Below are 16,362 nucleotides of genomic sequence, written 5' to 3' on the forward strand. Positions count from 1 at the left end.
CCTGTCGCAGTCAGGTTCTCTTGAGATCCCTAAATTAAGCAAGGGCTAGTTTTATTTTGTTTTAATCTTTGCCTCTGGGGCCAAACACAGGAGTGCTTGTTGAATGAATAAACCAGCCACGTTCACTGATTATTCCATTGCTTGCAGTAACAGGATTCCAGTAGTTATGAAGAGATGTTTTCTCTTTGGAAGGATGGCTATATAAAGAATGCAGAAGTGAGGCAGTTTTCATGCTTTGATGGAATATCCTTAGTGGTCAGAAAAGTGAGTTCTACTTTGGACAGAACCAACAACCTAAGAAGAGACAGGAGAGTGGAGTGAAGGCAGTTAAGGAGCACATCCCCTGGCCTAATACTGGACTGCTTGCCATCCAAGCCAGGCTTCACATTTGTCTCAGTATAGTCTATAAAATGAAAGTGTTAATAGGTACTATCTCATATGGCTCTTGGGCATATTAATTAAAGTGCTTATAAAAGTGCCTGTCACACAGTAAGCGCTCAATAAATGTTAGCTATTGCTTTAATCTCTTACATACACCGTGATACATTTGCTCCAGTGGGAGTGGGAAGGTTTTAGGAAAGTTGTAGACTGTAGGCCATTAGGGACACAACCCCCCCAATACCCGTGTACTTGGGGGTCTTTGCATTTTTAACCATCAGTTCTCCGTGGTTAGTAAGGCCAAGGGGTCAGGTAGCGTTGAAAGCCCCTCCCAAGGTCACCCAGCGTTGATAGCTGAGACACTCAGCCCTTTCTGAGCTGAATCCTTCCCATCAGCCACCGGCTGGTTTAGGAAGGCGTTGGAGTCACCTTAAGTGCCCTTAATTTCTCTTCCTGGCCTTAGGGGTCAGGAACAGGGAAGGCAGACCGAGCAGGAGGCAGAAGTACGTGCGTTCTCGGGCCTGGTGCAAGCCCCCGCGAAACTTCGTTTTCCTCTCCGGAGGGTGGGAGCTCACCAGGAAAGCAGGACCGCGAGCTCCCAGCACCCTCCGGCCCTGTCCCGCGAAGAGCGGTTTCCTCCCGGCGGGGCCGGAGGGGGCGGGGTCGTGCCCTCAATGCACGCGCAGGGGGCGGGGTGGCCAGGCCGCTGTTGGTCCTCCGGCGGGATGTGGCCATTTGCGGAGCAGCGGAGGGTGGAGCCGGGGGCGGAGGCAGGCCAGAGTGGAGGCAGGTCCAGGCGCAGCCCTGACTGGGCCAGGTCGGGGGCGGTTGCCGCGGTGGTGACAAGAGAGTGGCCGGGTCCCTACGACCCGGGGCAGAGCTCTGCGATCCAAGTGCTCGGCTCCCCAGGCGAAGTGGGCGGGCGGCTCGGGACCCTGGCCAGGGCCGGCATGGAGCGGTGGCGTGACCGGCTGGCACTGGTGACGGGAGCCTCGGGGGGGCGTCGGCGCGGCCGTGGCCCGAGCCCTGGTCCAGCAGGGACTGAAGGTGGTGGGTCGTGCCCGCACCGTGAGCAACATCGAGGTAAGGCCCTGCTGAGGAAAGGGTCGCTCTGGGTGGCGTCGTTTAGGCCGCGCTAGGGTCCAGGTGGGGGATGGGGAGTGGTCGGAGCCAAGCTGTCACGCTGCTCTCACTTGCCCGCCACCCCAGGGTCACTTGCAGCAGGCTCAGGGGCAAGAGAGACGGATGCCTAGGTGGAGGGGACCTAGGTGCTTTCGGACCCCTCAGGGCAGGACTCCACCTTCGCTTTTCAAAGTCCAGTCTTTTAAGGAGCCTTTTCTCCTGACAGCCTCTACTCCAGTCACCAAATCTCTGACTCACTGGCATCTTTCTCCTTCTCTCCGACCTGCATGCCCGGGTTGGCTGAGGAAGGGAGAAGCCAGAGATCAGGGGCTAAGCCAGGGAGCAGGAAAGAAAGCTTTCCCGCCTCAGTGGCTAAGTTGGCTACTGGATTGCTTCCTCTGGTCCCCAGACCTAGCCCACAAAGCCAAGCAAAGTGAGCAGGTTTTGATCGTGATCATTTTCACCCAGGACTGCGAGTGGGGTTGGGGTGGGAGTGGAACTTTTCCGAAGAGGCTCAGCTCCATCTTCCCCCGAAATGTGAGGGTTAGCTCCTACCCGATGGGCATAAGGGACAAATGGGATATATAGGTAGACCTTTCTGCAATCTCACTGTCCCAGGTGGGACTGACTAGGTGAAATGGGGCATTGAACATGTGAGCCCTGGGGGACAAAGCATTGTGGAACTGAACCTCCTGGTTTTTCTCTTAACATGGGTTGGGAGCCCCAAGAGTTGTGAGCGATAAGAGCTCAGAGAAAACTGAAATGAAGTTGGCTATGTTGGAGCAGGGAGGAAGAATACAAGCAATTTCCATCATAGGATCACTTTGGATTTGCCCCTGGCAAGACTCCTCTCAGGGATTGAGCTAGTGCTTAGCTTTCTCTCCACCCTTGCTCAAAGTCCCTGGGCTGGGAGAGGGTGAGGAGGCCTTGGGTGGGGGCAGAGCGGGAAGGTGTACCGGAAGGAGGACGGTTCCCCCCGGTTCCCCCCCCCCCCGCCGCCCTGCTGCTGACCAAAGGTGCACTTTATAGCCTCCTAGATAGTCCCAAGGTCACCTAGCTATACTGTTGCCCCACTCTGCCCCTCCCTTTCTCCTTTCCTGAGGCGCTCAGGGCCCAGCCCACACTTTGGAGCCTAGAGGATCAGACCAGGGATTAGACCACTTGATTCCCTAATTCTAAAGCCACTCTTGCCTTCTCTTCCTACCACCCCCCGACCCCAAACCAGCCAGGAAAGGGGTCCCTGAGCCCAAAGGAGATCCCCAGGCTGATCACTCAGCCCCAGGGTATCTCCTTTAATGAGGGAAGGATGGTTCTGCTGTGACGGGACTGACATGATTTCGGGTCATTTTTGAGGATAGATGAGGACAGGTAGAGCATAGAAGGCAGTGACAGGGAGTCCCTCCATTCTGGCTTTCCTGCAGGGCTTTGAGTCCGGAGGAGGAAGGGAGAAGTTGAATGCCAGGGGAGGGGAGAATTCCAGGCTTCTTTGGCCACGGTCTGCTTCTATGGATTGGTTGATTCACTCATTCATCGATACTAAAACAAAATTTGAGCTCTGGCCTCCTACAGCGAGAAGCCCTATTTCCTGAGGTGGTCGTGAGTAGGTGAAATCAGGTGAAAGGGGACTTCTGGGTCCCTGAGGACTGTACCTCTTAAGCTCTTGGAAAGTTAAAGCAGAAAAGAATTTCCTAGGTCACCTGACCCGGCCCTTTACTCTCAGCTTGGTCTGGGAGAAGGAAGGTGTTCCAGGGCGGCTGGCCAAGCCGGCCTTCCTCTAGGGCACCCTGCACCCGCCAACCCTCTCCCTCCCACACATGTACATATTCACCTTCACGAGGCTCGGGTGCCCGGTCACTGGCCTCCAAGGCTACCACATAGCTTGTTTTCTTCCTGATTCTGAATGGCAGCTTCCCTCGTAGCCATCTCTCAATGGCCCGTCTTTCTCAGATCTTTCTCTCTCAGGGATCCTCAGTGTCTTGAGGACCCTGGCAATGCACAGGGGTACCCAATGTCACCTGCCACCTGGCTTGGCTCATAGTATCCAGAGAAACTTTGGGGTGGAGGGTGGTGCACCGTGGGTCAGAGAGAAAGAATCCGTCCCGACTTCCTGACCCTTTCTATAGACGGAGTGAGGGGAGACTGGCAGTTGGGCTCAACTGAAAAGTACGTGTGAGGACTCTGAGCCAACTGGCTGCAGTTTGTGGAGGGCGGGCGATAGTTTAGATATAAGCCCTTCTGGGAGGGACTGGATGGAGTGAAGGGAGAGAAGAGAATCGAGGCCCTGGTGTAACCAGCTCAGTGACTCTTGGCACCGGCAGAAGCAGCAGGGGGTTGGGGGAGGCTTGCATCTCCCCTACGAGCGGAGGTGTGTTCCTATTGGGAGTCAGAAAAGAGATATCACTCCATTCCCAGGATCCCTGGGCCCCTTCCCTGACACACTCACAGCCTCAGCCCTTCTCCCCTTTTAGACCTGAAGACTCGAGTTTATCCCTCAGGTTCCTCCATGGATGGTCTCAGCCTCCCCTCCCTCCCTCAGGGAGTGCTCTCACCACCCCCCACCCCCGGGACTTTGACCAAAGAGGACACGCTTTGGGGATGGGCAGTCCCAACATCTCTGTGGCTGCAAGTTGGCCACCAAAGGCGAGAGTTCTGTGAGCAGTGACACCGGTGGGAGGTTATCTCTGGGTGGGGAGGCGTGGAGTGAGCGGCTACCTCAGTTAGACCCCTGTTGGGTTTCATAGGAGCTGGCTGCCGAATGTAAGAGTGCAGGCTACCCCGGGACTTTGACGCCCTACAGATGTGACCTGTCAAATGAGGAGGACATCCTCTCCATGTTCTCGGCGGTCCGCTCTCAGCACAGTGGTGTGGACATCTGTATCAACAACGCTGGCTTGGCCCGGCCTGACACCCTGCTCTCAGGCAGCACCGGCGGTTGGAAGGACATGTTCAATGTAAGGGCTGCAGGCCTGTGGCTGGGGATGACAGGGACGGGGGAGAGGCTGGGAGAAGAGCGGGGAGCCAGGAACCAGGGGGCTGCTGGGGATAGACATCTACTGAGAGGGGCCTTCAGTTTCCTACCTGGGGCACTCTCCCCTGCTTCTCCTCCCCTGAAGGAGAGAGAGTGGATGAATGGCCATGTCTTTTTCATTCTTCTTTCCTTTGAGCCCCTGGGGGCAGTTCTTAAAGTCTAGGCTGATTTCTTTCTATTGGAAGAGATACGGATAGGGGAGAGAACGGCTCGGTTGAACGTCCCCAAGTGTCAGCACTGTGCTGAGTGCTTGGGACCGTGGTCTTATGGGAAGAAAAGGGACTGAGAGACAGGAGATGAAGCTGATGACCTCACAGCCCCGCCAGTAACTACGTGGCTTCAGGCAGGTAGTTACGCTGTCTGAGCTTCAGTCTTGTCACATTTAATTGGGATGAAACACACCTAGACCATCGATATCTGGGGTCACGAACTCCAGGGTCCCCTGGGGCTGGGTAGGTACTGTAAAGGAGGGAGGCGGGTCATATGGGAAAGCACATGGATGTCTGGGGGTGGCTGCGCTGCAGTCTGGGCAGTGCGGGCAGACCCTGTGACTTCTCTGAGAGCAGAGGGGACCTAGGTTTTCACGTGGAACCTCACTCCTCCCATTCACCAAAACCTCAGCTCCAGGAGGGCAAGGAGGTTTGTCTATTTTACTCTCTGTCATAGCCTCAGCCTGCAAACACTCCACAGATAATTTTTGAATATATGAAACCTTCCAATACATACTGGAAGTGAATTTTAAAATGTTTCAAAACCATGTGTGGACCAAACACAGCCTTCAGGACATGGGTTTTCAACTTCTAAACTGTATCGTGAGGCAATATTGGGGTATGAAAATATTCTGAGAAGTTGAAAGCGTTGTGTAAATGGGATGCTTCTTTCCCCTCACAATCCTTTTCACATGTGCTCACAATAGATTTAGCACCTAACAGGTGCTTGGGTCCAGAAATATGCAATGGAAGTTGAAACAATAAACGGGAGATGAAGCACTGCCTTTGCCCTCAGAGAGCCTTCTGGGAGATCCGAGTTGTGGTCGTCACCTGCAGTAAGGGAGTCTTTAAACCTGGGCCTCAGCTTACCCATCTGTAAAGTGAGGCACGTATATTAAATCCCTGAGACCCCTTTCAGCTTGAACACTATGTAATTCTCTTAGGATCGTCTTATGAGGCATCTCCCAATAGAACCACATCATTGAACACACAGGGAACCCCTGACCCCTGTACCTAGGAGAATCCACTCCGCTGGCCCAAGGGGATCTGTTTCTCTTACTCCATCCATCCGTCCTCAGGAGCTCAGTTCTCTGCCCCAGAAACCCACATTGTTAAGAGGACCAGAAGCAGGGCTGGAAACCTCTTATGTCCTGCCGTGAATGCTGGGGCAGGTTTACACCGAAGTATTTGTCCTGATGCCTGGCTCTGACACCCGATAAAGAGAAACATCTAATCTTCCGGCTGGTCTCCTCTCTTCCCCAGAGGAGAGAGCGAAGACCTGCTGAAAGCTTTATCGCCGCTTGTCCTCGTGGGTGAGGCTAAAGGGGTGGGGCTGGGCAGGAGCTTTAGAGCAGCGACACTTCTTCAGGCCTCTGCGCCAGGAAGGGCGGGGATCTGGGGTCACCTCTGCCAGAGGAGCAGGAGTGGGAGGGGGCCAAGGAAGGCAGGAAGCCCCCATGCCCTTGGGACGTCCCTTGCCATCCTGTGACAAGTTACCCCACGCTCTGAAGAGTCTCTGCCTAGTCTTACAGGTGGAACAGAGGTTAAAGGAAGGCGTGGAATGAAGGAGGATCAGGCCCTCTCCTCTCCACTGTAGTCTCAAGGGAGGGACAGGAAAGGCACAGAGACTAGTGGGTAAGGTGGGGAGAGGCTAAGATCTGTCCTGAGGAGAAAGATTTTTAAAGTCTTTTTTGGATGGATTTTAGGCTGTTTAGGAGAGAGGCGAGCCAGTGAAGAGTAGGGCATTTGGAGAATAAAGGAGATGATTCCCTAAGGTAGAGGTCCTGCTGTTTGCACAGGAGACGGCCAAGACAGGGAGGGTTCCTGGGTCGTGGGTGCGTTTGGGGGGCGTCGTCCAGGGAGAGGTGCTTCCTCTGCTGTCAGCTGGGGCTGGTGACTTGAGGGGGAGGAACCTAAAGCCAGGTGCCCTGTCCCCTTCATTGGTCTCTGGTAGGATCTGGACTCTGTTTTGGATGCCACCGGCCCCCCCCCCAACCGCAGGGTGCTCTGTGGCTCCATCACCTGCTCAGAGGGGCCCAAGCTGGAGACACCCCATTGCCCCTCTGGCCTGCGGGTGAACGTGCTGGCCCTCAGCATCTGCCCACGGGGAGCCTCCCAGTCCATGAGGGAGCGGAAGGTGGATGACGGGCACACCATCAACATCAACAGGTGCGGCCAGCGGCTGAGGGCTAGACTTCGGATCACCACGCACCCTCCAAGCTGGGTGATCTGCTGCGGCTCATTTGACCTCTTTGGCCATCAGTTTCCTGGGTGGTAAAACAGGGATTTAACACCCAGTTAATATCCAAATGGCACGACTGTGGTGAGGGGAAGAATAGTATGTGTCAAATGCCAGCCCCTAGCTGGCTGGAAGGGGTAGCTCAGCCCCTTTGCAGCTGAAGCCTGGGGGCTCTCCTGGGACTGAGGTTCTCCATTCCTCAGGCCGCAGCATGAACCTCACCTCGTGGCACAAAGACTGCACAGTCTCTGTCACTGGGGAGCCCCCGGAGACGTGGCCTCTGTCCCACAGATCTCCCAATAGAACCACATCAGAGAACACACAGATGAAATCGAGAGAGTTTTGACAACCTGCGTGGACTGGAGAGTGAATGCTGTGGTCGGTGTAGGGAGGACTTCTAGGAAGAGTGGGGCTCACAGACGCTGCTTGAATTACAGAAGCTGGGCCAGTGGCCCTGAGGATGGCCTCTGGAGGTCCCGTTTAGAAGGCGTCCAGGGGGTGGGGTTGGCTGGTACAGCAGGGGGCACTGCTTCACTCTCTCCTTTCCCCTTCCTTCCTTCCACCCAGCATGTCTGGCCACCAAGTGCCACCACAGTCCGTGGCCCATTTCTACAGTGCTACCAAGTACGCCGTCACTGCGCTGACAGAGGGGCTGAGGCAAGAGCTTCGGGAGGCCCAGACCCACATCCGAGCCACGGTGAGGGGTGGCCTGACCCTGGTGGGGGTTGAGAGGCACAGGCCCGCTCACCCCACACACTCGCGGCCCGGGGGCCCATGTCCTGGCTGTACTGCTTAGAGCTCCCGGGTCTGTACTGGGCCCACATCTGCTGGGCTCTGCTGCTACTTGCATGGCCCTGCTGAGTACCTGAGTTCCCGCATTTCTCAGACTTTGAGGTGGGAGGCGGGTGACCTGAAGGGAACATGGTGGGGTGAGACTGAGGGAAAGCAAGGGATTGTGGGAAACCACGGCTGCAAAGTGGGACTCTGGGCTCTTCCCTTGAAGGCTGTATGACCTTGGGTGACTCGCTCAACCTCCCCAAACCTCAGTCTTCTCATCTGTAAAATGGAGATGATAATACCTCTCAGGTTATGAGGTTTTAAGGGACACCACTTTGTAAAACTGACCTGGCTTATAGGAATGGCTCTGTAGCTGGTAGGAATCATTCTGATAATCCCCAGTGGCAGCTTTGGAGGGAGGAGGTGGCTGCTGGACATCGGGCAGCCATCACTGTGAAGCTGGGACCCTTTGGCTTCCATCCTTTCTCTGCAACCTCCCCAAGGCCTGGGGCTCAGCTCCTGAGCAGGCTGTCTCTGTTGGCCCAGTGCATCTCTCCAGGAGTGGTGGAGACACAATTCGCCTTCAAACTCCAAGACAAGGACCCTGAGAAGGCAGCTGCCACCTATGAACACATGAAGGTGGGGCCCAGTAAAGCCATTCACTTCCTAAATGAAGGCAGAGGGAACCCTGGCCTTTAGACCTCGCCGTTCTAGCCAGCCTGTTGGCCCTCCTGCAGGGTGGGGGTGGGAATGGCGGTGCTGGAGAGGACCTCAGTGGTGGGAGGGGACTTGGATCCATCCTGCCCTCATCTCACCCCTTTCCCTTGGTGCTCTCAGTGTCTCAAACCTGAGGATGTGGCCAAGGCTGTCATCTATGTCCTCAGCACCCCGCCACATGTCCAGGTGAGTCTGGCCTTGGATGTCCATCCCCCGGAGGAGCCCGACCGTCCCCAGAGGAGAAGAGCAGGGAGGCTTTAAGGGGGTGGGGAGAGGGTCCTGGCTGGCTGCCTCAAGCCTTGTGCCTTCTGCAGATCGGAGACATCCAGATGAGGCCCACAGAGCAGGTGACCTAGTTTCCTGTGGGGAGCTCCTCCTTCCCTCCCTGCCCCTCAAGGCTTGGCACCTGCCTCTGGATTTGGGGTGTTGATTTCTGGACCCTTGGATTCCACTTCCTTTCCCCACCCCCAGCAGGGGCTAGAAAACTTGTTTGAGATTTCATATAATCTTGTCAAATTGTTTCCACCAAATTTGAAAAATGGGCAGGGGAGAGGAGGTGGTGTCCCTGATTGTTTTCCCTACTGATTCATTCTTGGTCTCCTTCTTGGGCTCCTTGGCCTTTGTTTGCTGTCCTTGGTCTCTTCCCTTTGACCTGGGAAAGGGGCTGTGGCCAAAAGTGGGGCTTTCCCCTATCTTCTTGCACCCCACCCCCGTCCCTTCAGGATGAGACGGCAGAGGGAAGCCCTCACCATCCGTCTGAATGGCTTTCGGGGCTCTGGGCTTCCTCCTTTCCCTGCATCCCACCCCCCACCCCATCTATTCCCCGTCCCAGTTCTCCAGCTCCACTGTGGCTTCTCAGCCTCCGGTGGGGTCCTCACTCCACTCTATGGCAGCAGAGTACCAGGGCCTGCCTCCCATGTGGTTTCACTGTGATCATTAAAAAAGAAAAACTACGACAACCTGCCTTGGCTTCAGAAGTGTCTTTCAGGTCTTCCCCCTTGCTGTGATCAGGAATGGTTGTGTCTCAGAGTTTCTTCCAGGAGAGTGGGAAGGTGGATGGATTGGGGGCATCACTCGTGGAGTGTGGATTACCTTTGAGCTGGGTCCTGAAAATGGGTAGGAGTTTGCCTGCCAGAAAAGAAGACAACAGGGCTTGCAAGGCGGGGAGGCCCGGAAGAGTGTTGTGGGAACAGCACAGAACTTAGTGCAGGAGTGAGGTGGGGTTGAAAAGGTAGCTCCTTGCCTGGATCCCCCGGAGGTCTGAGTGCTGAACAAGGAGCCTGGCCATTACCTGTGGGCCAAGGGCATCGGTTGGTTTGTCAGCAGGTGCAGGTCAGGCACAGAGCTGTCACTTAGAGAATCAGCACCATGGCACAGGAAGTTATTGGTGGGGTCCTGCTGACTGGTGCCGATGGTTTGACAGGCAATGGAGGTGTAGAGGAGGGGCTGGATGTGGGAGAATCTTCTGAGGAAAGTCACCAGCGCCCGGTGGAGGACCGGATGTGGAGAGGGAGTCACCACGACTAACCAGGTTGAATAGGAAAGCCAATACATCCCCTTAAAGTGTCCTTTGCTGGAACCAGGGTAAATGAGGTCCTCCAGCCTCCTGGGACCTTGAAGGGTACAGAACGCAGCCCACAGTAGGGTCAGCTCCCCGGCGAGCACCCCTCGGGCCAATGACTGGGCGGTGGAAGTCGTCGCTCAGCCGGCCCTGCAGGGGGCGCTGTGGGCATGTGCCGTGCGGCTCCAGGCCGGGGGCGGGGCCGTCCGAACGCGGAAGCGGAGTGGCTCACGTCGGGGCCGGGAGGGGCCTAAGTTCCGCGGCCGGGTTCTGACCAGCACACGACTGGGAATCCTGGCCTTTCCTGTATCTGAGGGGGTGGGCCGGGAGCAGCCTTCGGGTCCCCTTCACCCGCTTTCGGGGCCTGAGAGCGCGCCCCGGCGGGGCTGACCACTCCTGAGGACGCAGCTGGGGCATCGACCATGGCACTGCTCTCGGCCGTCGGGGGCGCGACCTGGCATTGCTGCGGTCGCCTCCTCACGCGTCCTTTCTCCCAAGCGTCGGGGCGTGGGGAGCGGCCCGGCGGGGAGGAGCTAAGCCGCCTGCTCCTGGATGACCTGGCGCCGACTCCGCGGCCGGCCGGGGGGCTGGAGCTTCTGTTTGGCTTGTCCCCGTGTCTCCTGGCTCTGCGGGCCGCCCGCCGCCGCGTGGCCCGGCTCCTGCTCCAGGCCAGTAGGTCCAGGCTGCAGGGGGAGCGGGCCGAGCTGCTGTGCGCGGCTGAGGCGCGGGACATCCCGGTTCTGCGGCCCAGTCGGCGGAAGCTGGACGTCCTGTGCCGCTACCAGGTCCACCAGGGCGTCTGCATGGAAGTGAGCCCGCTGCGGCCCCGGCCCTGGGCTGAGGCCGGGGAGGCTCGGCCAGGAGACGACCCCCAGCAGCTGTGGCTCGTCCTCGAGGGGCTACAGGATCCCCGGAATCTTGGGGCCGTGCTGCGCTCCGCTCACTTTCTCGGAGTGGATAAAGTCATCACCAGCCGGAGAAACAGGCATGGCCTCCCCTTATTCCCCGTGTGCCCCAATTTGGAGGCGCAGCCGAGTTCCTAAGCACCTTGACCCTTGGGTGGTCCCTCAACCAGGCCTCCCCAACGCCAAAATTCTCACCCCTAACTCTTGGGGGCTGGGGGGAGGGCACGGCACCGGGCTTGAGATCACCCAGCCTCATACAGTGGCATGGGGAAACCTTGCAGCTGCCCGCTCAGTCCTGTAGTCAGCAAGGCCAGCGCCGGGGCTATGGAGGTGATGGACGTGTTCTCCACTGATGACCTGGCCGGTTTTTTACAGGTAATGGCGCGGAGAAGGAGGGGAGGCGGGGTGTCAGTAAAGGAGAAGAAATGAGCCAATTTAAGTCTCTCCAAGGGCCCCCAGCTAGCAGCTGATGGACGAAAGGGAGAGAAGAGGGCGTGTTGGTATCGCTTCCTACATCCTTCTAAATCCCTTTAGGAAGAGAAAGATCCGGAGTTTTAAAAACCACACATGGTAGGACTTACCTGGCAGTCCAGTGGTTAAGACTCCGCGCTTCAAATTCAGGGGGGGGCGGGTTCCATCCGCGGTCGGAGTCTAAGATCCCACACGCCCCGCGGCGCGGCCAAAAAAAAGGAAAGCACACACGCACGGAGCAGAATCTGATGTTAGGGACTTTTACTGCACTCCCTTCCGAGGCGTACATCTTTGCGCCTCCTGCGGGTTTACGCAGTGCCTCACTGCCCAGTAAGCAGGTATTCAGTAAATGCTCAGCTGTGAGGAACAGATGGCTCCTGGTTCCTCCAGGAGGGGCGCGGCTTAAAAGGCAACCTGAACAGGGACTAGTCTATGCCTTTCCCCTCGTCCCTCCCACAAGCGAAGAAACAAAGCAACAAAAGAAACCCTCAAAACCACCACCACCACCAAAAAAACCACTTCGATACCTAAGAAGGAAGGGGCAAACCTAAGTATTAATAAAACCCCTCTCCTGGTCCATACACATTTTTCTTCAGCTGTGCTTCCCTTGCTGGACACAAGGGGGCAGTACTGCCCTGTATTTAGCAGCTTCCCTGACCATCCTCTCCCAGGGCTCCCAAGTCACAGCCCTTGGATCTCTTTTCTGTATATATTCATTTCTTGTTGGCCGCATCCAATCTGATGGCTTTAAATGCCATCTATATTCGAATGCCTCCCAAACTTGGATCCCTCCTGGATCTTGCTCCTGAACCTCAGATTTACATATGTAGTTGCCTGCTCAACAGCTCTTTTTTTCTGTCTTATGGTCATTTCAAACAAGATTTCCAAATGTTGTTCCTGTTCCTTTTGCAGACTTACCCAGCTCAATTGATGGCAACTCCTCCATGCCTTCGGTTGTTTACGCCCCAAAACCTTGGCACCCTCCTTGATTCTTCCTACTCTCACCATGTCCCACCTGTTGGCATATCCTTTTGTTTTTACCTTGATGTTATTTCCACATTCTCACCATTTCTCACCATCTCCACTGTTACCACTCTGGTCCAAGCCACCATCATCTCTAGCATGTATCATTGCAGAAACCTAACTGGTCTGCTTGTTTCTGCTAGTGGCTCTCAACATAGGCAGAGTGATTCTGTAGAGACATAAGCCAGACCATGTCACTAGTTCTCTGCTCAAAAAACTTTCAAAGCCTTTGCATCTCTCAGAGTAAAAGCCAAAGGCCTTCCAGTGGCTTTTGAGGTCCTACCTCACGTGGCCCTTTGTTTCCTCTCCTGTCTCAGTGGCTCCCTTTCCACTGGCCACCTTGTTCTGCTGTTCCTCATGCATGCCAGGTAAGCACCCGCCTCTGGGCCTTTGCACTTACTGATCTCTGCCTAGAATATTCCTCCCCCAGATGTCTACGTGGTGCTCCCTCACCTCCTTCAGGTCTGCATTCAAACGTCACTTCAGTGAGGCCTTCCCTGACCACCCTTCTACGAGGATGGGATTTGGGCCTGTTTTGTTCATTGCCTTATGCGAGTGCCTAGAACAGAACCTGCCCGTTCTAGGTGCTTAATAACTACTGACTGAATCTAGTGGCTCAGCGAGGGAATGAATATATGGGCAAGGCCGGGGCTCTGATGAAGGTTTGGTGAGCGAGCATGATTTCTTCTTCCCTGTTTCAGGCCAAATCCCGGCAGGGCTGGCTCGTGGCTGGCACGGTGGGCTGCCCGGGGCCTGAGATCTCCCTGTCTTCTGAGATCCCCATCACTAATTGCTTGGAGTTCCTCTGGGACCGGCCTACTCTTCTAGTGCTGGGTAGGTGGATGCCCCTGCTTTTCTGTGCTCAGACGTGCATTTTCTGAGTGCCTGTGTGAACAGCTGGGGCCTCCCTAACCCTCTGGCCCCCGTACCCTGCAGGGAACGAGGGCTATGGTCTGTCCCGGGAGGTGCAGGCCTCCTGCCAGCTTCTCCTTAGCATCCGGCCCGGCCGGCAGCTGCCTCCTGGACTCGAATCCTTAAATGTCTCCGTGGCTGCAGGTGAGTCTCCACTCCCCTTACTTCTCTCCCTTTAATCACACATGTACAGCTGGTTCATCCTAAACAAGTTTCTCAGTCTTTCTGTGTCTCTGTTGCTTTATGTGCCAAATGAGGAAAATACCTACATCCTCTTGAGGATGAGGTGAGGGAGTGCCTGGCACATGGTCCCTCCTCTTCTCCATCGTTGTCCTTCTGTCTGTGCAGGAATTCTTCTTCACTCCATTTGCAGCCAGAGGACGGGTTTCCCGGTGGAGGGGAAGAGAGAGCAAGCTCTTCAAGGCCCCCAAGATCCCTCGGCCTCGTCTGAAGTGCCCAGAGTGGCTCAGCACCCAGGACTGTCCTCGGGATGAGAAAAGGAGAGGCAAGACGGGGGCTGACTTGGACCGTCCGAGGTGTGTGTGTGCTGTGGGGGCACACACATCCACACGCTTGAATGTGCTGGGGTCTCTTGCCTTCTTGCCTGAGTATGTGCACCCAGGCCCATGTTTATAAACCGCTCTCCCGGGGCTGGGAGCTTTGTGGTGGAGACCAGAGGAAGTTCAGTTTCCCGTTTTGGCTTTGGACTTGCAATTGGAGATGGCAGCTTGTTAATTTCCAGGCTGTGCTGGGACAGAGGGTCTCTTTCTTTCCAGGCCCTGCCTGGAAGTCAAGGGGAAGTTCAGACATCAGAAGGGAATCAAGCGGCCCAGTCCAGGGGTCCTCTTCCTCTTGGACCAGCGTGAGAATGTAGAGGGAAGCCCGGGGCTCTCTTGCGGGCCAGACAGGTGCAAATCCAGGCTCAAACCCTGCCCTACTGGGGCCTTGCGCACGTGGCTTCATCTTTTTGTGTCTCGGGGCCCTTGTCTCCACCTCTCTCACAGGGCTGTTGTGAGAATCCAATAAAACATCACCTGGTATCCAGCAGGCCCTCAACCAGTGAGCCATTATATCTGATTTCTCCATTAGGTGGCAGCCTCGCTCTTTGGTCCATAGTATTCGGGCGGCTTTCACAGCCACCTGGGGAGATTCCTGGCTGTGGCCCTCCCCGCCCCCCCCCCCCACCCAGAGGCAGGGGAACGATTAACAAATATCTCTCACCCTACTGGCCCACCAGTAACCCCCATGGTGAGTCATCAGTCAGTCTGCCTCTGTGGAGGGACCCGCCGAACCAGAGCCTTGGCCTTTGATTCTGGGAGGTGGTGAGGACCTCGCAGCATTGCTGTTTATTGTACAACCCAGACAACTTTGGTACTCCTCCCCCAGGGTCCCACAAGTGGAGCAGAGGCCACTAGGATAAGTAACTTAGAGCAGTGTTGGCTGCACATTGGAACCACCTGGCAAACTTTAAAAAACAAGTGACACTGGGGACCCACCCCTCCCAGCCTGATGTAATTGGTCAGTGTGCAACATGAACATCTGAATTTTTAAAGCTTCCCAGATGGGTTTCGTGTGCAGCCCAGACTGGGAACCACTAGTTTTCTCAGCCTCAGCAATACTGGCGTTCTGGGCTGGGTAACTGTTGTGGAGGCCTGTCCTATGCACTGTAGGACGTTTAGCAGCATCTCTGGCCTCTGCCCAGAGGCCAGGTGCTGGTAGCACCCTTCTCCCCTAGTTGTGACAACCAAAAATGTCTCCAGACACTGCCACGTGTCCCCTGGCGGACAGAATCGCTCCTGGTTGAGAACCAGTGCTCTGGAGCATGGATCTGGAGGACAGCAGCCCTAGGTGCGGATCCCGATGCTGTGTGACCTTGGCCATTTCATTACCCACCTGCGCCTCAGCCCCCTTCTCCGTCAAAGGGGGATAATCGTACCTTCTTGGGTGGCCGGGAGGATATAGAGGGTGATAGGAACTCAGTGCCTTACATATCATAGGTGCTTGGTAAGTAGTACTGCCCTTTTCTCTGTGGGATGGATTTATCTTGGAATTCTAATGGTGATGCCAGTTTAGAAAGACATTTGAATTTGTTTTAAAAATGCCTTAGATGGCTTTAAATTCAAAGTTATTCCTCTCAAGAAGGAGGAAGAAATCCCTTCATAAACGCCATAGATCTCCATGGCCCGGGTCCCCCCTTGAGCTCTGTCCCTGACTGCCACACAGGCTCTGACCTCTGCTGGCACGTGTCCATCTTGGGTGTACTGCACCACCTCCCATATCCCTGCTGCACTCTTGACCAAGAGCCTAGTGTGGTTTTTAACTGTGGCTGTGCCTTAGTGTCCTGGGATCAGGGAGTGGGTGGGTGGAGGCATCATTTAATAGTCCAGGTGCCCAGAGGCACCAGGCTGATTAGATCGGCATCTCTGGGGAAGGTGTCAGGCACCAGCATTTCTTAAGAGTTCCCCAGCTGATGCCAGCGTGCAACCAGTTCGAGAATCGCTGACTCTCAAACCACCCGCAGGTGTCCAGCTGCTTCCACATCATTCACACCTATGCTTTTGAGTGCATGCCTGAAAGTTTGGGCCAAGCAACCTTTCACCTGTCTCCAAGGTTCTTCAGAAGATGCTGGATCCAGCCCTGACTCTGTGACTTCCTATCCGGATGGTGTCTTGGTCTCCTCATCTGTAAAATAGGGATAGTGCCATCACTACCTGCTCCAGCTACCCCCTCCCCAATAGGGAGGTTGTAAAAATAAAAAGTATTCTGTAAACTACAGGGCTGTGCACCCCAAGACTGACACATGATAATACAAACCTGGATGTGAGGGTTCAGTTTATGTGTCAACCTGACTGGGCCATGGGGTGACTGGATATTTGGTCAAACATTATTCTCGGTGGTTCTGTGATGGTGTGTTTGGATGAGATTAGCATTTAAATTGGTAGACTGAGTAAAGCAGATTGCCCTCCCCAGTGTGATGGGCCTTATCCAATCAGTTGAAGATCCGAATAGAACAAAAAGGC

At 55.5% G+C, this 16,362-nt stretch overlaps 2 protein-coding genes across 3 annotated transcripts; both read left to right on the forward strand.

Moving 5' to 3' along the window:
- The first annotated feature begins 1,188 nt into the window (after window positions 1–1,188).
- On the forward strand, window positions 1,189–9,427 carry DHRS11 (dehydrogenase/reductase 11). Its single transcript, XM_029210643.1, is given in 8 exon segments — window positions 1,189–1,373; window positions 1,375–1,461; window positions 4,242–4,451; window positions 6,692–6,906; window positions 7,544–7,673; window positions 8,300–8,392; window positions 8,591–8,656; window positions 8,785–9,427. Coding segments are annotated over 8 exon segments (888 nt in total). The 5' UTR covers window positions 1,189–1,328; the 3' UTR covers window positions 8,827–9,427.
- An 873-nt stretch (window positions 9,428–10,300) lies between these two features.
- On the forward strand, window positions 10,301–16,135 carry MRM1 (mitochondrial rRNA methyltransferase 1). 2 transcript variants are annotated; one of them, XM_029210699.1, is made up of 6 exons: window positions 10,301–11,016; window positions 11,218–11,311; window positions 13,132–13,264; window positions 13,367–13,486; window positions 13,691–13,878; window positions 15,864–16,135. In XM_029210699.1, the coding sequence occupies exons 1-5, from the start codon at window positions 10,454–10,456 to the stop codon at window positions 13,834–13,836; spliced, it is 1,056 nt and encodes a 351-aa protein (XP_029066532.1). In that variant the 5' UTR covers window positions 10,301–10,453; the 3' UTR covers window positions 13,837–13,878; window positions 15,864–16,135. The 2 variants fall into 2 exon arrangements, with proteins under 2 accessions (XP_029066532.1, XP_029066531.1); XM_029210698.1 differs by lacking the exon at window positions 15,864–16,135 and having other exon boundaries at window positions 13,691–14,394.
- Window positions 16,136–16,362: the final 227 nt, after the last annotated feature.

The sequence above is a fragment of the Monodon monoceros genome, unplaced genomic scaffold, assembly GCF_005190385.1.
Source record: "Monodon monoceros isolate NGI ecotype Baffin Bay Population unplaced genomic scaffold, NGI_Narwhal_1 Super_Scaffold_9, whole genome shotgun sequence".
NCBI lineage: Eukaryota > Metazoa > Chordata > Mammalia > Artiodactyla > Monodontidae > Monodon > Monodon monoceros.

Excerpts from the sequence above, each read along its gene's own strand:
- MRM1 (XM_029210699.1), top strand. The coding sequence starts at position 10,454 with ATGGCACTGCTCTCGGCCGTCGGGGGCGCGACCTGGCATTGCTGCGGT. Across the intron at positions 11,017-11,217 it reads ATCACCAGCCGGAGAAACAG|CTGCCCGCTCAGTCCTGTAG; the intron begins GCATGGCCTCCC and ends GAAACCTTGCAG. Across the intron at positions 13,487-13,690 it reads AAATGTCTCCGTGGCTGCAG|GAATTCTTCTTCACTCCATT; the intron begins GTGAGTCTCCAC and ends CTGTCTGTGCAG.